The sequence below is a fragment of the Camelus bactrianus genome, chromosome 12 (genome assembly GCF_048773025.1).
Source record: "Camelus bactrianus isolate YW-2024 breed Bactrian camel chromosome 12, ASM4877302v1, whole genome shotgun sequence".
Lineage (NCBI taxonomy): Eukaryota > Metazoa > Chordata > Mammalia > Artiodactyla > Camelidae > Camelus > Camelus bactrianus.
Window position 1 is genome coordinate 11,942,141 of NC_133550.1, and position 20,138 is coordinate 11,962,278.

A 20,138-nucleotide genomic window follows, 5' to 3' on the forward strand; every position below is an offset into this window, starting at 1 on the left:
AGGACTGAAACAGCTGATTTCCGAGAACCTGCACCACAGGACCAGAACCGAGACTAGCTCAGGACCTTGGAGGCACTATGCCAAGAAGCGAGACGGAATTTCGACACTTTGGGACAGGAAGGGGAGGGCTTAAGTAACGACAACAACAAGAACAACAGAAACCTGTTTATTGATGGTATCGTTCTAAGCATTAGTACAACGTATCGTTTTTAATGTCCGCATAACCCACTGAAGTGAAAATCATCCTCACTTTAGAAATCTTAAAAACCGAGTTTGGAGAAAGAATTTAAGTTACTAGTCAGCGATCACTGAAGCTCTAACAAGTGGAGCTTGGATTCAAAACCAAGTCCTCAGCCAAACTGCAAACTTTAAAGTTCCTACATTTTACAGCACTGCCTTTCTCCTTGATAACGTTTCAGAGATTTGGATTTTGAACACACACAGAGCTTGTCAGAATACGAGATCTAGTAATTGTGTTTACCACCTTCTTTTATACCCCAAGATTCCCATACCCAGATTATAAGCCATAGCCCTTGAATAAGTTCCAACTCCAGGAAGGTGCTGAACTGACTAGTTCTGATACCAAAGGGACCATGGTAGTTGTTTCTTCCAGGTCACTCGCAACTAAGGTGTCTCCCAAGACCTCCTTGCTGGTCTCTGGTGGAGGGGTGTTTGCCTCTTTCTCACTGTAATACTGGATCAGCTGTTGAACCCCAAACTTCACTGCAGGTTTAAGTGCAATACCGATCAGTAGTCCCTTGGGCCCACCCATGGCCATCAGAAGATCATAACCCAGATCTATGACCCCATCTTGGCCCCGTTCCTTGGCCTTGTCCAGGCAGTTCTGAGCAGCATAATACAATGCTGTGCCCAGGCTGTAGAAGGTTCCCACTACCGGCAACAGCTGGACTGTATTGTACACACCCTGCTCCTGCTCCTGTTCACAGTCCTTGACAGAGAAGGCTCGTCGGGCCCTCTGTGGGCCTGGATGCTCCCTGGCCAACAGCTGCAGAGCAGAGGCCAGGGCATCCACTGACACTCTCCTTCCTGTGCTTCTGCTTTTCTCGAGCTCTTGAAGATGTCTCATGAGGATCTGGGTAGCATTTACACCCACCTGGCGATAGAGCTGAAGCTGCAGGACCCGTACCTCAGCCTGACAGCCCGTTTCCTCCAGGGCGATCATCAGTGGCAGGCTTACCAGAAACTTGGGTAGAGGGGCCATGTGGATGAAGCCAGGCAGGGACTTTGGGAGCAGCATTTGGCAAGACAAGGGGTCTGAGGAAGGTGGCCAGGATCCCAAGGATGAGGGAAGATGCATCAAGACATTTGTCTGGTTTCCATATGAAATGGCATCCACAGCGTGCAGGTAGTAGCAAAGAAGTAGCTCAATCAGCATCATGATGAGTCTGAGGCCACGCATGTCTGGAACAGAGTGAGCTGGAGAGGGGAGAAACCAGAAACATACAAACCATGTCCCTAAGGGCTGTGGTCTGAAAGGAGCCCAGGACTCAGGGCACATCTCATCTATTACCTCCAAACTTCTGTTCTTTTCAGGTAAAGGCCTAAGAAACAGGAAATGCAACCCAATTGTTCCCACTTGGCCTTCTCAATCTTCAGGTCATCAGGGTTTTCCTCTGCCTTACTTGCACCCATTTGTAGGGGATCCCAAATTACCACACAGTCCAGCGATTAAGAAGTGAGACTGCCTTGCTAGGTTTGGTAGCTCCTCGATCCTGTTCTGCCTACTCCTCTGTTCCATGAAGAAAGTCGGTATTTGTTTTCCCCTATCACCAGTAAGAGATGTAATCTTTGCAAATATTTGTCTGTTTGTGCTGGCTTCTCAAACCTCGTCCCCTTGTCACACTCAACCTCAATACCTAAAACCCTGTTCTTTGGCATTTCCTATAATTCCCTGCCACATTCCTACTCTAGTCCATGATAGGAGAAAGGAGACAGAATCAGAACAGATTAGATGTCTTTCATGATCTTTTATTTTATTTCTCTTTTCAGTTTAAAAATTAAATTAGCAAGCTATATTGTCAAGTTGGGGGTTTAGCACAGGGTAGATGAATGAAAAACAAGTCAAAATATTTCTCATGCTTATTACATGCCCAGCATAGGATAACTGAAATAAAGAAAAGAAAAAAAGGGAAAATGGAATGAGAAATAAGGACTGAGAGCTACTAAGTGGAGAGGGGCAAGGTTAATACCAGTCACCTGTGTGTTTTAGCACTGGGATGAAATAAAGAACATGCATCTGTCCTAAGTGGTGTCCAACATTCTGCCTACTTACTGTGTTCCATCCTTGAACAGAGTCGTGGGAAATCAGACTTGTCACCTAGGTGACATTGAATATCTGAATTAAATAATCTGGACAAATTCCTGAAACAGTTTCCCCCAAAACACTTCAGAATAACTGTGGAACATTTGATAAATTATATTGTAATCATCTATAGACACTGAGAGGCCCATAACGTGGAGGTGTCTTCAGCCTTTGTCTAATTCTTCAACATGTTTCCAAGACTCATATCTGCAGTTCTAGGGGTTGTTGATAGCAACGCTTTAAATTGTGTCATCAGCTAGCAACATGGAAGCTGTTTGCTTCTCAGCAAATTCAACCACCATCTGAGCTAACAGGTAGACCAGCCACTCCAGTGGGTGTACTCACCATCATTAACACACTCCTCAGGGTGAGTGGCTGAGTTTTGGATTTATCCAAGCTTCTCTGCGGGTCCCCCAAAGATCCCTCAGAATGACTATAGTATTGCCAGTGCCTTCCACCTCATCATGCTTTTTACTCTCATGGATGAGAGTTTCAGTGGTGTCCTTTCCTCCCATCTTAACAAGCTGAAGCTGCAGAAGGTGGGCCTCAGTTGGGCAGCCAACCTCCTCCAGGACCACCTCCAGAGCTAAGCTGGATAGGTACTCAGGCAGAGGGGCTAAGGAGGAGGCCATGCCCAAAAGATCCTGGCAGGTCTTGGGATCTGGGAGAGGGATCTGGTTGGAGAGCCTGTTCAGAGCATGCCCAGTTTCTGTGAAAGACGGCTGGAAGTTCAAGGCTCCTTTCTGGCCATTTCTTGGAAAGGCAGCCACTGGGGACAGGAAAACACAGCAAAGGAGCAGCACAGCCTGGACCATGGTGGGTCAGCAGAACAGCCCTGCTGGAAAGAAGCAGTGCTCAGGTTGGGAAGCGGGGAGAGGCCTAGGATGAAGAGACACCGAGACTGGTCAGAGCTAGGAAGTGTCAGGCCTTGGAAATTTCAGTTACTCTGGACATACTTCACTCCCACTCTTAAAAGGCCATGAGAGATCCTCAACTGTTTTGAGGAAGAAACAAGCCAGAGGAACAAAAAAGTCCAAACATCTCCCTTGCTTTGGTATCTTCATGACTGGGATGACTTTTCTGAATTTTTTAATTGCTCTTTCTCCCTTACCCCAGCCAGAATCACGAGGAAGCCAGAATGCTGACAGTGCCCAAAACAGTGAAGGACATAGCATTTGCAAATATTTATACATCTCTTCTAGGTCCAGACTTTATCCTCCTCACCTTTGGCCCATACTGACAAATAGGCCTTTCCCCTTTTCGCCCTGCTAGTTCTGCCCCGTATCCTTGTTGTCCTAAGGTTTTACCCTGGATCTATACATGAGATGAGGAAAAGTTCCTCTGTATCTTCTGAAGGGGAGAATGGATAAGGCAGAAAGGCTGATGATCTCTGGTAAGAGACCTCCAAAACATTCCATAAGTTCTTTTTCAAAAAGATACATTGAGTGGAGGCCAGGAAAACTGAAAAGACTGGTAAGTTAAATGAAATCAGTGCAACTCTTATTTCTCACTTTTCTAATTCCAATGCAAACCATAAATGAAACATGTTCATCAGCTAGGTAGTAACACTTTCCAAATCTAACCAAAACTCCAAACATTTGGTTTCATTTGGGGTCTAGCCATAACTACAGTCCAAAAATTAGGGAAAGAAGGTATTGGATGCCTTCTGAAACTGGTACAGATTCCTACATAGCGTTACGGCAAAAAGTTTCTTTGGTGCTGTCACTCACTTCTGACAGACAGCCAAAGAAAACAGGCCAGAGGTGGGGCGGGGGCTCAGAGTCCTTTCCTCTATTTATTTCACTTCTCAGTTCTCAGGAGTGGCCCTTGACAACTAAGAGCAGACAGAAGAAAGAAGAGGGGGAGATCTGTAAGGACACACTTCCAAAATTGGAAGTAGCAAGAACTAGGTGCGAAGGGGTTCAGCCCTACTGAACTGACCAGACACTAAATCCCTGGGGAATCCCGAGGACTCTACAGTTTCTGTGAAGCAACGTAACAAAGGGTAAATATTTAACCCTTTCTCCTAGAATCTATCAAAAAGCAAGAATATCTATGCTTACCACTTTATCACCATTGTACTGGGAGTCTTAAGTAGTGTAATGAGGCAATAATAAAAAATTAATGGCGTAAAAGTAGAAAAGAAGAATCAGAACTGTATTTATTTAAAAACAGCATAATTGTTTATGTAGGAAATCCTAAAGAGCCAAATTTTTTAAAAAAACTACCAGAACTAATAAGTGAATTTAGGAAGGTGACAGGATAAGATATTAATATAAAAATATTTCTGTGTTCTAGGAGCATACATTGAAAAGTTAACTTAGAAAAACAATTCTAATTAAAATGCTGTTAAAAAACACATAAAATTCGGGGGGAGGGTGTAGCTTAGTGGTAGAGCACGTGCTTGGCATGCACGAGATCCTGGGTTCAATCCCCAGTACCTCCATTAAAAAAAATAAATGAAGTAGATAAATAAATAAATCTAATTACCTCTCCCCAAAATTAAAAAAAAAAGCAAGGAAAGATAAAAAACAAAACAAAAAACCACATAAAATTCCTAAAAGAAGGAACAAGACAAAGATGCTTACTCTTGCCACTTCTATTTAACATTGTACTGGAGGGTTTAGCCAGAGTGACTTAGCAAGACAATGAAATAAAAGACATCCAGATTAGAAAGGAAGAAATAAATATCTCAGTTTGCAGATAACATGATATTGCGTATAGAAAACTCTCAAAGAGTCCACACAAAAAATTATTAAAATAAGTGAGTTCAGCAAAGTTGTAGAATACAAGATCAATATACAAAATAAATTACATTTATATACATTTGTAGTGAATACTTTGAGAATTAAATTTACAAGATAGTTTCATTTCTGATAGCATCAAAAAGAATAAAATGCTTAGGGATAAATTTAACAAAAGAAGTATAAAACTTGTGCACTGAAAACTACAAACAATTATCAAAAGTGATTAAAGAAGACTAAAGACTGAAGGACAAACTAAACCTAAAGCTAGCATAAGGAAGGAAATGATAAAGATTAGAGCAGGATAAATAAAACAGAGAATAGAAAAGCAATAGATAAAATCAATAAATCCAAAATTGATTCTTTTTTTTCCAAAATTGATTCTTTAAAAAAAAATCGACAAAATTGACAAACCTTCAACTACATTGAATTAAAAAAAAGAGAGAGAGAAACTCAAATTACTAACTTCAGTAATAAAAGTGGGATGCATAGCAAAGGAAACCATTAACAAAATGAAGATACAACCTACTGAATGAGAGACAATACTTACAATCTATACATTTGATAAGGGGACAATATCCAAAATAAGTAAGGAACTCATACAATCCAATAGCAAACAAACAAACAAACGATCTGATTTAAAAATGCGCTGGGGATCTGAACGACATTATTCCAAAGAAAACATAGAGATGGCCAACAGGTACATGAAAAGGTGCTCAGTATCACTAGTCATCAGAGAAGTGCAAATTAAAACCACAATGAGACATCACCTCACACCTTTTAGAATGGTTATTATCAAAAAGACTAGAAATAACAAGTGTTGGCAAGGATGTGGAGAAAAAGGAACCCTTGTGCGCTGCTGGTGGGAATGTAAATTGGTGCAGCCATCATAGAAAATAGTACGGAGGCTCCTCAAAAAATTAAAAATAGAACTACTGTATGATGCAACAGTTTCACTTCTGGGCATTTATCCAAAGAAAATGAAACCACTAATTTGAAAAAGTATATGCACCCCCATGCTCATTGCAGTTCTATTATTTACAAGAGAAGCTTCCTAAGTGTCCATCAATGAATAGATAGATAAAGAAACTGTGGTGTGTATGTGTGTGTGTGTGTGTATATACATATATATACACACACAGTAGAATATTCAGGCATAAAAAGAATAAAATCTTGCTGTTTGTGACAACATGGATGGACCTTGAGGGCATTACACCAAGTGAAATAAGTCAGACAGAGAAAGACAAATACTTTATGATCTCACTTATATCATAAGTGGAATGTGGAATCTTAAAAACAAAAACTGAACTCATAGATACAAAGAACAGATTGGTGATTGCCAGAAGCAGATGGTGGGCAGTGGGCAAAATGGATAGAGGAGGTCAAAAGCACAAACTTCCACTTATAAAATAAGTAAGTCCTGGGGATGGAATGTACAGCATGGTATCTATACTGTATAATAATAATAATTATTATTAATTAGTATAATCAATAATACTCTATTTTATATTCCAAAATTACCAAAATAGTAAATCTTGAAAGTTCTCATCACAAGGAAAACATTGTATCATTGTGTGCCGAGGGTTGTTAAATAGACTTATTGTGATCATTTCACATTGTATACAAATATTGAATCATTATGTTGTACACCTCAAACTAATATAAAGTTATATGTCAACTATATCTCAATTTAATAAGAAATGAAAGTGGGAATGTTATTACTTGTTTTGCAGAAACAAAAATGATTTTAAGTGAGTACAATGAATAGGTGTATGCCAGTAAATTGGGTAATCCAGATGAAACAGACAAATTGCTAGAACCATACAAGATACCAAGACTGAATCATGAAGTGACAGAAAATCTGAATGGACCTACAGTTAGTAAGGTGACTGAATCAGTAAAAAACTTCTCAATAAAGGAAAGCCCTGGACCAAATGGCTTTATTGGTGCATTCTACCAAACATTTAAAGAAGAGTTAATACTAATCCTCCTCAGACTCTTCCAAAATAAGAGGAGGGAACATTTATAACTAATTCTAGGAGACCAGCATTACCCTGATATCAAAGCCAGACAAGGACACTACAAGAAAAGAAAGCCACAGACCTGTATCTCTTGAGAATATTAATGCAAAACACTTACAATCTGAATATGGTTGCATATTAGAAGTATTACACACCATTTATTTATTTCTAGAATATAAATGTGGCTCAATATATGAAAATCAACCAGTGTAATTCATCACATTAACAGAATAAAGGAGAAAAAAATCATCTCAATTGATCATCTCAATTGATGCAGAAAGGCATTTTACATCAACAAACTAGAAATAGAAAAAACTAAGTATCTCAATAATAACAGCCATATATGAAAAACCCATAGCTAACATCATGTTCAATGACAAAAGACTGAAAGCTTTTCCTCTAAGATCAGGAACAAGACAAAGATGCTTGTTTTCAACATGGTATTGGAAGTTCTAGCCAGAGCAATTTGACAAGAAAAAGAAAAAAGGAACATCCAAGCAAAATTATCTCTGTTTGCAGAAGATATGATCATATATGTAGAAAACCCTAAATATTCGCGCACACACACACACTTGTTAGAATTAATAAACAAATTAAGAAAAGTTGCAGGATCAACAAAATCAACACCCCAAATTAGTTGCATTTCTATACACTAACAATGGAAAATCTGAAAAAGAAATAAAAAAAAATTTTTTTACAACAGCCATCAAATAGAATAAAATAATTAGGAATAAACTTAACCAAGGAGGCCAAAGACTTGTACAATGAAAGTTACAAAACATGGCTGAAAGAAATTAAAGAAGGCATATATAACGGGAAAGACATCAAGCCCATGGACTGGAAGACTTACTATTCTTAAGATGTCATTACAACCCAAAGAGACTAAAAAATTTGATGCACTCCTTGCCAAAATCCTAGTGGGTTTTTTTTTTCCCCCAAAATAGAAAAACCAAACTAAAATTCACATGGAATCTCAAGAGACATTAAATAGCCAAAACAATCTTGAAAAAGAAAACAAAATTGAAGGATTTGTTTCCTGATTTCAAAATTTATTACAAAACTACCTTAATGGAAAGAGTGTGCTATTGTCTTAATGACAAGTACCTCATAGGAGCTATTCTGCAAGGCCAATTAAAGCCATACTTGTATGCTTTTGCTACGGTGAGAGAATTCCTTTTCTTATAAATGAAGATACCAACTAGGACACACAACTCAACAAGGTTTGTCTCCCAAGACAATATGCTTGGGCAAGTATTTTCTGAAAGTAATTCTAGTTTTGCCCTAACTCAGATATGTGGATAAGAAATTATGCTTAATATATCAGGAACTTATAAAAATCAATGAGAAAAACAAAAAACTTTAATTAAAAAAAAGAAAAGAAAATTTGCAAAAAAAAAAAAAAAAAAACTAAACAAAACCCAGTGTGATATTGGCATAAAGATAAACACATAGACCAATGAAATAGAATAGAGAACCCAGAAGTAAATCTTTGTGGATATAGTTAAATGATTTTTTTATGAGGGTGTTGAAACCACTCAATGGAGCATATGGTGCTGGGACAACTGGATATCCACATGCAAAATAATAAAGTTTGACCCTTCTCTTATACCAAATATGAAATATAACTCAAAAAGGATCAAATACTTAAACATAAGAGCTAAAACTAAAATTCTTAGAGGAAAACATAGGAGGAAGCTTCGTGACCTTGCATTTGGCAGTGATTTCTCAGATGTGACACTAAAAACACAGACAACAAAAGAAATAATAAATAAATTGGATTTCATTAAAAACTCAAATTAAAATTAATTAATTTTTATACTTTTGTGCATCAAAGGACGCTAACAACAGAGTGAAAAATAATCCACAGAATGGGAGAAAATATTTTCATATCATATAGTTGACAAGAGGCTAATATCCAGAATATATAAAGAACTCCTACAACTTGACAACAACAAACAAACAATCCAATTTAAAAATGAGCAAGTGACTTGAACAGACATTTCTCCAACGAAGACATACAAATGGCCAACGAGCGCATGAAAAGATGCTCAACATTACCAAACACTAGGAAAATGCTAATCAAAACCACAATGAAATACCAGTTCACACAACCTCAGTGTCCCTCACAGATGAATGAATAAACAAAATATGGTATATACATAACGATGGAATATTATTCAGCCTTAAAAAGGAAGGAAATTTGAACACTACATAACATAGATGAAACTTGAGGACATAGTGGTAAATGAAGTCAGCCAGACACAAGAAGACAAATATTATATGATTCCACTTTCATGAAGTACCTACAGAGGACAGTGGGGAATGGGGAGTTAGTGTTAATGGGTACAGAATTTCAGTTTGGAAAGATAAAGAAAAAGTTCTGTTTATGGACATGGTAACAGTGTACAACAGTGTGAACGTACTTAATGTCACTAAATTGTACACTTACATTGGTTAAAGTGGTAAATTTTATGTTATGTATATTTTACCACAATAAAAAGCATTAACCATAAAATTAAAAATCAGTAAATTGGACTTCAAAATTAAAGCTTCTGCTGCTGTGAAAATTAAGAGGCAAGGCATAGTGCAAAGGAAATACTTGTAAATATATATCTGACAAAGGATTTCTAACACATATGATATGTGTGTGAAATTTATATCAGGGATAAACAGCCAATATCCATGGATGTGGAACCTGGAATATGGAGGCTCAACTGTACTGTGACATTTATGTAAGAGACTTGAGCATCTGCAAATTTTGGTATGGGCGGAGGGTCCTGGAAACAATCCCCCTCGGATACTGAAGGAGGACCATATGCCACTATAATTTATATCAGTGGTATGATACATACAATATGCATATAGACACACAATATTAAATAAGCAAGCAACTCCGTTTTATAAATGGACAAAAGACTTGAACAGACACTTCACAAGAGAGGAGGTAACAATGGCCAAAAGATGTGCAGTAAGTCATCAAAGAAATATAAATTAATACCATTAGGAGATACTCACTAGGATGGCTAAAACTAGAAAGACATAATGTCAAGTGTGTTGATGAGAATCAGCTAGAACTTTCATACATTGGTACAATCACTTTGGAAAACTGGCAATTTCTTATAAGGTTAAATATATACACACCTTATTGCCTAGCAGTTTTTCTTCTTAATATTTACCCAAGAGAAATGATAACACAAGTCCCATAAAAGACAAGTATGTTCATAGCATATTTATCTATAATAGCCCCAAATTGGAAACTATCCAAATATCCACTAACAGGCACATGAATTTTAAAAACAACCATTATACATTTACAAACTGATATATTACTCGGCATTAAAAAGCTCTAATTTACTGATATACACGCAAGGACACTGATAAATCATAGACAGCTGAGTAGAAGTCAAACTCGAGAGAAGACATATTCTGTGATTCCATGTGTGTGAAATTACAGAGAGGCAACACTAAACTGCACGGATAGAAATTAGTCCAATGTTTGTATGTGGGGAGAGAGTCATGAGAGAAGAGGGCGGGGAGTGGAATTAACTGGGAACATTCCAAAGTGAAGGACATGCTTTGTATCTTGATTGATGTGGTAATTTATCTATGTATCTATCTTTGTGTGTGCTTGTTTTTGTGTGTGTCAAAGTGCTTCGAACTGTACATTTAAAATCTGCCTGTTTTATTACAGGTATCTCTTTTTTTTTTTTCCTTTTTCAAATGGAGGTACTGGGAATAGAACCAAGTACCTCGTGCAGGCTCAGCATGCACCCTACCAACTGAGCTATACCCCTATCCCCTGTTTTATTATAAGTAAAATATACCTCAGCCAAAAAATTAACAGAAGTGATTTCTGAGTGATCAGACTTGAGGGACTGTTTTTTCTTTTAAGTTGGCTAAATTTTTTGCAATGTGAATGTATTACATTTACAACCAGAAAAAAACAAAGCAATTCTTTTCATTTTAACAAAGAGATGAATGGCTCAACTAACAACAAAAATGTGTATATCCTTTGGCCCACAAATTCCACTTCTGGAAATTTATTTCCAGAAATTAAGAATGAGTCCAGGATGGGGGGATGGGGGACTGGTTAAGGGTTCACAGGCTTCAAGCTAGTATGAACAATAAAGTCCTATTTTTGCTTAAAAATGTATGTGCATATACAGTTATAGAAAAATTCTATAAGGATAGTTGGACATCTAAATATTAATAAACTATGCCTCTGAAGTGGGTCTATAGGTAGCATTAAAAAGGAGGAAATCAGATTATCAGATTGTGGGTTAAATCATCACTCCCACTGAACCAAACACTGGACTCTGAGTTTTCTGGGGAGTGAGAATGAGTCTCCAGAGAGGCCTTGGAGTCGGGTAGCAGAGCAGGGATCATTACAAGGAGGAGAGAGACATGGATCAGTACCCCCCAGTGGCTATAGGGTAGTGGATCTCAAAGTGTGATCCCAGAGCCACCAGCCTCAGCATTGCCTGGGAACTTAGAAGAAGTGCAAACTCTTGGGCCATATCCCAGACCTGTTAAATCAGATACTCAGAATAAGCTCAACAATTTGGGTTTTAACAATCCCTACAGGTGATTCTCATGTGCACTCAAATTTGACAACAGCTATTACACTATTATAGGTTACAAAGCACAGGTGGCATTGGGGCTGTGCTAAGGGTAGGGTGGAGGTGCTTCTGACCACTTACTTCTCCAGCTGGCCCAAAAATATACTTGTTAATTGCATAAATTATTGAATGGATGCTAAAGATCTAAAAGTGAGTAAGGCAGGATTCTTGCCCTCTAGAAGCTCACACTTTAGGGGGAGAAGTAGCAGATGTGCTATAGGGTTGGTGCTATAGCAGTGCAATGAACAGAGCCCAGCTGCCACATTTTCTACATAGGTTCAAAGGGTAACAGGGACCACTTTTCAAAAGAAGTGACCATTGAGCTGACTCTTGAAAGTAGAGATTTATCAGGAGGACAACTGGGATGTGTGTGTGTGTGTGTGTGTGTGTGTGATCGAAACCTTCCAGTAGAGGGACTGGCATAACTAGCCATTTAGAAGCATGAAAAAAGCCTCTTTTGGAGAATGAAAAGTAGCCCAAGATGAGGATGACTCCAATGTAAATTAGGTGTGTGGGTGGCATGGCCCTGAGGCTGCTGAGGTATATTTTAGAAAAGATGACAAGGAAATTGCAATGAGGAGGAAGAGATCTAGAGTAGTCAAAGTCACAGAAGGTAGAAGGGTGGTTGCTGGGGCTGAGGGGTGGTAGAAATGGGGAGTTGCTGTTTAATGGGCAGATTTGCAATTTTATATGATGAAAAGTTTCTGGAAACAGGCTGCACAACAATGCGAATAGCTAATATTACTGAAATGTACACTTAGAAATGGTTAATATGGTAAATTTTATGTTATGTGTTTTTCACCACAATTTTAAAAAACTAAACTAAAAAAAGAGGAAGTGAGAAAATTATTTTCTTCAGTTATAAGAGGTTCTTTTTGGAGGAGGGGAATGAAGAAGAAAAATTTTTCAGATTGAATGGACTCACAGGATACCAGAAAATAGGTGAAAAATACCTATACTTAATGCGTCAGTCTGTGAGAACTCCATAACAAAATACCATAGACTGAGTGGTTTAAACAAAAGGAATTTATTTCTCACTGTCTGGAGGCTAGAAGTCCAAGATCATGGAATTGGCAGGTTTAGTTAGTCCTGAGATATCTCTCCTTGGCTTGCAGATGGCTGCCTTCTGGCTGTGCCTTCACACGGCCTTTCCTCTGCGTGTATGCATTCCTGCTGTCTTTTCCACTTCTTATGACACCAGTCCCATTGGATTACGGTCCCACTCTTATGATCTCATTTAACCTTAACTACCTCTTTAAAGGCCCCCTCCCCAAATGTAGTCACACTGTGGGGTAGGGTTTCACCGTATGAATTTTGAGGGGTATACAATTCAGTCTGTAACACCTAGAGACCTTGTCCTGTAATACCAAGAATTAAAACTATGATTAATAATTTAAAACATGGAAAGAAACAGATTCAGTTTTTCAGTCCCACTACTGACATTTCAGGTGCCCAATGGACATATGGGGCTTGCATCCACCATACTGGACAGCACAGATACAGAACATTTCCATCGTCCTTCAAAGTTCTGTTGGATAGCAGTGGTCTAGAAATTGTGCAAGAAGTCATAAAACTCCTAAGGTTGTAATTGGCTCTAATTCACCCCCAGGTCCCTCTTCCCTTCCTTAATCAGAGGATCATCCTCATTCAAACCACCTGGAAATTCAGCAAAGACTGTTAAGATTTATGTCACCTCTGATTTTCAATGCACAGATTAGCACATCGAAGAAAGATCTCTTGGGCTATGCAGCATTCTTGCTGCTGGGGCCATCGGATCTTTGTTTGGGAAACCTAGACTTATTACAGTACACAGAACCTAATAGAATAAAGAAAACATATGTGTGATTTAAGAAGCCACACAATTTTATTATGAAGGAAAACTTTTTTTTTTTTTTTGAGGTAAGAGGATTCTCCTCACTAGAATGGATAATGACAGAGTGACATACTCATAGTTGAATATTTCATTCCATATCTGAGGATTAGGACAAAGGAGTTGGTGATAATTTTTAATTCACTTTAATTTCTCCTGTGTGTAACCCCTTTATTTATACGAAGTGTAAGATTCCTAGGAACAGTGTCCTTGAATAAGGCCCACAATGAGTAGGAGCTGAGTTCACTTCTTCAGGAGCCTTGTCCTCTGACGTCGTGGTTGTTGTCTGTCACCCCTGGGCAATTTACATCTGTGGTGCCTCCCAACCCCTCCTCCTCAGTCTCTGACAGAGGGGTATTTGCCTCTTTCTCATAGTAATACTGGATCAGCTGCTGAACCCCAGCCTTCGCTGCAGGTTTAAGCACAGAACTCACCAGTAACCCCTGGGCCCCAGACAACCTTTGCGTGATCATCAGAAGGCTGCAGCTCAGGTCTATGGCCCCATCTCAGCCTCACTCCTTGGTCTACTGAAGTAGTTCTAAGCAGCAGAGTACTGGGTGGGAAGGGATAGACTGGGATTTCAAAATTGTAGAATAGATAAACAAGATTATACTGTATGGCACAGGGAAACATACACAAAATGTTATGGAAGCTCACAGAGAAAAAAATGTGACATTGAGTGTGTATATGTCCATGTATGACTGAAAAATTGTGCTGAACACTGGAATTTGACGCAACATTGTAAAATGATTATAAATCAATAAAAAATGTTAAAAAAAAAAAAAAAGCAGCAGAGTACAAAGCTGTGCCTGACTTTGCAGCACATTCCCACTGCTGGCAACAGCTGGACCACGCTGCTCTTGCTCATACTAACATTCTAGGGTAGAGAAGGCATATCTTTCTTTCCCTGTATCCCTGTATTAGGCAGGTTCCCTGCCTACTAGCTGCAGAACAGAGACCAGAGAATCCCCTGCGAAGCCCATCTCTGTGCTGCTGTCCGTGTGGCACCTTGTACGGCTTTCCTATTCTCTGGCTGTAAAGATGAAGCTTCAGGGTCTAGGAATCAGGCTGGTGATCAGCCTGCTCCAGAGACGTGCTTGGTGGAGGACAAAGTGGGTGAGGCCAGGCAAGGGCTTTGGGAGCAGAATCTGGCAAAACCAAGAGCCTGCAGAGGGTGGCCAGATCCCCAGAGAGGAGGAAAAAGGTCTTTTTCTGGGTGCCACATGAAGTGACAACCACAAGGTACAGCAGGAGGCAGTAAAGGAGCAGGTCATGATGGGTCTCGGTGAAGCCTAGCTGGATCGGACTACGCTAGAATGGAAGACAACACTCAAACTGTTTCCCTTGGGCTGTGGTCTGAAGGAGCCCAGGGCTCAGTCAGAGGACATCTTACCCAACAACCCCCAGCCTCTCTTTGTTTTAAGTTTGGGGCCTGGAATGAGGAATGGGACCTTATTTCTCTTCTTGGTCTCCCCATCCAGATCACCAGGGACTTCCTCTGCTTCACATGGACCTCATTTCATGCAGTTATGGGGCCCCAAATTACCACAAAATCCAGTCAGTGAGAAGTGAGACTGCTCTAGTAGGTCTAGACCCACTCTGCCCAGCTCTCTGTCCCATGAGGAGGGAAGATGGTTGCTTTCCCCAGTGATCAGCAAGGGCATGACTCCTACAAATGTTTGTCCATTTGTACTGACTGAACCTTGTCCCCTTGTCACACACTCAGCCTCAAAAGACCTTGGCATTTCCAACATGTCCCTGCCACATTCTATTGCTAGTTCACAAAAGAAGCCATGGAGACCCGGAGTTAAGAGAGATCAAGTAACTGTGATTCTGATATAGAAGCAACTTTTAATTTCTCTTTTCAGTTTAAAAATTAACATAAGCAAATTACAGTACCCAGTTGGGCAATTAGAAAGTGAATGGCACATGAATGGGGAAAGGTCACAATATCCTTCACGTCTAGTACATAATAAATCCACAGTATTCGACAACTGAAAGAGAGAGAAATTGGGCGAAAAAATAGCGGCTAGGACTTGCTAAGAGAGGGGACAAAGCTGGCTCCGGTCACATGTCTTTTAGCTCTAGGATCAAAAGAATAGCATACTTCTGTCCATTTCTAACGACTTGTTGTGCTCAGTCCTTGTGTACAGTCCTATCGGAGACCTTTGAGAAAGGAAATATGATGCCTCACAGGCTCTCCTTATCCTATGAAGCCTGTAGAAGCTTCCTGTATATGTTCCAGTATAATGTGCAGCAGAAGGGTTATGGTACGCTTGGCAAAGTATATCTGATCTTCTATAGGCATCGTGAGGCCCTTAGCCTCAGGGCTTTTCATCAGCCGTTTCCCTACTGCTTCCAAATGCTTCCAAGACTCATCCGTGCACTTCTGGGTGACATTAATGGCAGAAGCCTTTAGTTCTGTTACCAGCTCAGTAGAAGAAAGCTTGTCAGCAAATTCAGCTATCAGTTTTGCTGTCTCATAGAGCACCCACCTATGTTCAAGCCTACATGCCTCAGGAAGGGTAACTGAGCGCTGGACCCGCCTCAGCTCCCCTGGGGGTCCTCCCTGATCCCTCAGAACAACCGTAGTAATGCCAGTCCCTTCCTCCTCATTGTGCTTTTTACTCTCACGGATGAGGGTTTCAGTGGTATCCTTTCCTCCCATCTTAACAAGCTGAAGCTGCAGAAGGTGGGCCTCAGTTGGGCAGCCAACCTCCTCCAGGACCACCTCCAGAGCTAAGCTGGATAGGTACTCAGGCAGAGGGGCTAAGGAGGAGGCCATGCCCAAAAGATCCTGGCAGGTCTTGGGATCTGGGAGAGGGATCTGGTTGGAGAGCCTGTTCAGAGCATGCCCAGTTTCTGTGAAAGACGGCTGGAAGTTCAAGGCTCCTTTCTGGCCATTTCTTGGAAAGGCAGCCACTGGGGACAGGAAAACACAGCAAAGGAGCAGCACAGCCTGGACCATGGTGGGTCAGCAGAACAGCCCTGCTGGAAAGAAGCAGTGCTCAGGTTGGGAAGCGGGGAGAGGCCTGGGATGAAGAGACCCCGAGACTGGTCAGAGCTAGGAAGTGTCTTAGCCCTTGGGAACTTTAATCACCCCGGACATCAGACCTTATAGGCTGTGGGTGATACTCACCTACTCCGGGAAGAAACAGGACAGAGGAAAGAGGTCTGAACACGTCCTTTGCCTCGGTGCTTCCGTGATCTGAATCACTGCTTTCTAGATCTGATCTTCTCTTTATCCCAGCCAAAAAAGTTGACCCCTCTGAAAACAGTGAAGGACATAACATTCACAAATATTTATCCACCTCTTCGTGGTTCAGGCTTTGCCCTCACCTTTGCCCCCATGCCAACAATCAGGCCTGCTCCCTTTGTGGCCACTGCTTTTCCCGCCCCATATTCTCCCCAACCTAAGGACTTCTCTAGACCCAAACTTAGATCAGGAAAAATTCCTTTACATCTTCTGGGGAAGCAGGGAGATCAAAGACAGGGATGCCAATGATTTCTAGGTAAAAGACCCCAAAATAATTCTTATTCAATGAATTTAACAGGTAGAGCAATGGGATGATAGTACCTACCAGAAAGTCAGATCAAACCAGAGCAACTTTTCAGTTTTGACATTCTTAATTACAGTGAAATACCCTAATTAAATACATGATAGTACCTCTTTCTAAGCCTGTGTCAAAACTATAGGGATTGACTTCTTTTCTCATCCAGGATTCTAGGTGAGAAACTGCAGTCTGGACAATAATGAACAATGGTTTATGGTGCCTCCTAAAACTGGTACAAAAGTCCACACATCATTGTGCCACAGAGCTTCCTCTGTGGTGCTATAACCCACCCTGGCAGACTGCCAAAGGGAACTGTCCAAGAAGTGGTCCTGGGTTCCTCTTCCTCTCTTACTCACTCCTCTCAGTTCCAGGAGGGGCCCTTAACAAGCAAGAAGAAATCAGTTCCAAGAATAAGAGAAGTAAGCCTTCAGAGAGCTACTGGGGACACACTCCTAAAGTTGGGGGAACTGGATGTAGAGATATCCAACCCCGTCCATGGGGAATGTCTACTGCTTCTGTCCAGCTTGGGGAAGTTTTGGATCCTATCAGATTCTTCCATTTCTGACTTGACTTCACCATCCATAACTGGTCCTGTCTCCATTTCCAGTTCCTCAGTCAGCGTCACTCTCATCTTCAATATAAAAATGACTTTCCGTTGAAATTCCTTGACTTTCCAACTCTGGTGCCTTGGGAATGACAGGAGAGACTGTGTCAATACGGCAGGAGGCTGGAAAGTGGTGGTACGTTCGTCTCCAGGACGGAGAGAAATGACAGAGGGTGAAGACAGGGGCAAGTCCTCGCAATCAGACTTTCTACCTTTACTCCTGTCCTCGTCTACTTGTTCCTCATCAATTCCCATTAGTTGTCACTTCTTGGGTAATGAGTTTCTTGTTTTAATTAAGAGTTTATATTTTAGACTAGTTTTAAGTTTATAGAAAAATTGAGCATAAAGTATAGACACCCCCTGCCCCCCAGCAGTATCCTCTCTCCCAACCCCTCAGTTTCCCATTAACATCTTCCACTGGTATGGTACCTTTGTTACATTTGATTATTATATTAAATTTTTATTTAGTTTATATTATTATGTATTATTCATTGTTATCACCTAAGTCCAAAGCTTGCATTAGGGTTCAACTCTTTGCATTGCATAGTTCTATGGATTTTACCAAATGTATAATGTATAATCTACCTTTACAGTATCATACAGAATACTTTCACTGCCTTAAAAATCTTGGGTGCTGTTTTTAGTTGCCAGTCCCCATCAGCCTGATCTCCCACTGAAATAGGAGGCATCAAAGTAACACTGTCAGCCCCCTCAACCAGCATGGCTGGTACACTGTAAGTCCTCAACACATGTGCTTCCTGCTATCATCCCCTTGGGACACCAGGCCTACTCCCTTTTGTGGCTAACAGGAGGGCCCTCAGGGCTTGTGCTCAGCACTCCTCCTCAGGCCCTGGCTCTCCAGAGACTTCAGGTTCCAGCACTGGCTGCAGCTTTCCTCTTCTGAGTGGCTGAAAGAAGCATCTAACTTTCTTGGGGGTTCAGCTTGTCTGGATTCCATAAAAAGCAACCGAAAGGGTAAAAAATACAGATAATTATATACCATCCATCTTCTCATGAGTTTTCTAATTATGTTAGGAAATTGAAATAAAATATTACATTGCCTTATATGGTTCTCAACATATAGAGAGGAAATATTCAAGATAATTATAGTATGAATGGGAGAGGGTAAAGACACCTGGAGAGACAAGGTTTATACACTTTACTCTAACTGGCAAAATGTGTCTTAGCCCTTGAAAACTTCAGTTACCCTGGACTTAGCTTCACCTCTATCTTTAGAGGTTATGGAAGGGAAAAAAACAAGTCAGAGAAACAAGGCAGTTGAAACACATCCTTTACTGCGAGGGCTCTCCCTAATCTGAATGGCTTTCTTCACAATTCTACCTTCACCCTACCTCAGCTGGAAACACAAGGGAGCCAGAGAACTGATGGCTTCCAAGAACAAGGAAAGACAAGAGATTTGCAAGGTTTACTCACATCTTTCTTACCTGGACTTTGTCTACCTCTGTGCTGACAAACTGGCTTTTTCTCTCTTGTTGCTCCTGCTTCTTCCTGATGCATATGCTTTTTTCTTTTCTTTTTTTTTGGAGGTATAGTTGATGTACAATATTATGTAGGTCTCAGGTATACAACATAGTGACTCAATGTTTAAAGGTTATACTCCATCTATAGTTATAAAATATTGGGCTATATTCTGTGCTGTACAATGTATCATTTAACTTAACTATTTTATACATAGTTTGTACCTCTTACTTCCCTACCCCTATTTTGCCCCTCACCCCTTCCCACTGTAATGCCACTGGTTTGTTCTCTTTATCTATGAGTCTGTCTCTTTTTCATTACATTCAGTAGCTTATTTTTTAGATTCCACATATAAGTGATATCACACAGGCTTTATCTTTCTCTGGCTTACCTCACTAAGCATAATATCCTCCAAGTCCTTCCATGTTGCTGCAAATGGCAAAATTTTATTCTTTTTTATGGCTGAGTAGTATTCCATTGTGTGTACATGTGTGAGTCTTCTTTATTCATTCATCTGTTGACGGACACGAATTGCTTATGTTGGCAATCATGAATAATGGTGCTGTGAACATGGGGGTGCATGTATCTTTTAGAATTAGCGTTTTCATTTTTCTCAGATGTATACCCAAGCTTGGAATTGCTGAGTCATGATAGTTCTATTTTTAGTTTTTTTGAGGACTTTCATACTGTTTTCCACATGGCTGCACCAATTTACATTCCTACCAACAGTGTACAAGGGTTCCCTTTTCTCCACATCCTTGCTAACGTTTGTTATTTGTGGTCTTTTTAATGATAGCCGTTCTGACAGGTGTCAGGTGATCTGTCATTATGGTTTTGATTTGTGATTCTCTATGATTAATATTGAGCTTCTTTTCATGTGCCTGTTCTCATGCATGCTCTTGTCACTAAAGATTTATCCTAGAC

The 20,138-nt window shown here is 40.3% G+C and overlaps 2 protein-coding genes, 1 non-coding gene and 1 pseudogene across 7 annotated transcripts; 1 reads left to right on the top strand and 3 right to left on the bottom strand.

Moving 5' to 3' along the window:
* Window positions 1-150: 150 nt before the first annotated feature.
* On the bottom strand, window positions 151-1,889 carry APOF (apolipoprotein F). 2 transcript variants are annotated; one of them, XM_010963842.3, is made up of 2 exons: window positions 1,675-1,889; window positions 151-1,437 (listed from the first exon to the last, which is right to left on the bottom strand). In XM_010963842.3, exons 1-2 carry the CDS (start codon window positions 1,757-1,759, stop codon window positions 518-520), a joined length of 1,005 nt encoding a protein of 334 aa, XP_010962144.2. In that variant the 5' UTR covers window positions 1,760-1,889; the 3' UTR covers window positions 151-517. The 2 variants fall into 2 exon arrangements, with proteins under 2 accessions (XP_010962144.2, XP_045379237.1); XM_045523281.2 differs by lacking the exon at window positions 1,675-1,889 and adding an exon at window positions 1,532-1,658.
* A 598-nt stretch (window positions 1,890-2,487) lies between these two features.
* LOC123619402 (apolipoprotein F-like) lies at window positions 2,488-15,274 on the bottom strand (annotated as a pseudogene).
* On the top strand, window positions 4,697-4,769 carry TRNAA-GGC (transfer RNA alanine (anticodon GGC)). The gene has a single exon. It is a non-coding gene; the product is annotated as a tRNA-Ala (tRNA).
* Window positions 15,275-15,408: 134 nt separating the features above from the next.
* On the bottom strand, window positions 15,409-17,981 carry LOC141579361 (uncharacterized). Of its 4 annotated transcripts, none has more exons than XM_074374688.1 (3): window positions 17,422-17,981; window positions 16,717-16,845; window positions 15,409-16,609 (listed from the first exon to the last, which is right to left on the bottom strand). In XM_074374688.1, exon 3 carries the CDS (start codon window positions 16,543-16,545, stop codon window positions 15,781-15,783), a length of 765 nt encoding a protein of 254 aa, XP_074230789.1. In that variant the 5' UTR covers window positions 16,546-16,609; window positions 16,717-16,845; window positions 17,422-17,981; the 3' UTR covers window positions 15,409-15,780. The 4 variants fall into 4 exon arrangements, with proteins under 4 accessions (XP_074230789.1, XP_074230788.1, XP_074230786.1 ...); XM_074374687.1 differs by having other exon boundaries at window positions 15,409-16,568; window positions 17,422-17,971; XM_074374685.1 differs by having other exon boundaries at window positions 15,409-16,565; window positions 17,422-17,836.
* Window positions 17,982-20,138: the final 2,157 nt, after the last annotated feature.

Bases quoted from the DNA above. Each gene is read 5' to 3' on its own strand.
- APOF (XM_010963842.3), bottom strand. From the start codon at position 1,759: ATGGAACAGAGGAGTAGGCAGAACAGGATCGAGGAGCTACCAAACCTA. The intron at 1,438-1,674 runs GTAATTTGGGAT...TCCCCTCTCCAG, and splicing joins CTTAATCGCTGGACTGTGTG to CTCACTCTGTTCCAGACATG.
- LOC141579361 (XM_074374688.1), bottom strand. From the start codon at position 16,545: ATGGTCCAGGCTGTGCTGCTCCTTTGCTGTGTTTTCCTGTCCCCAGTG.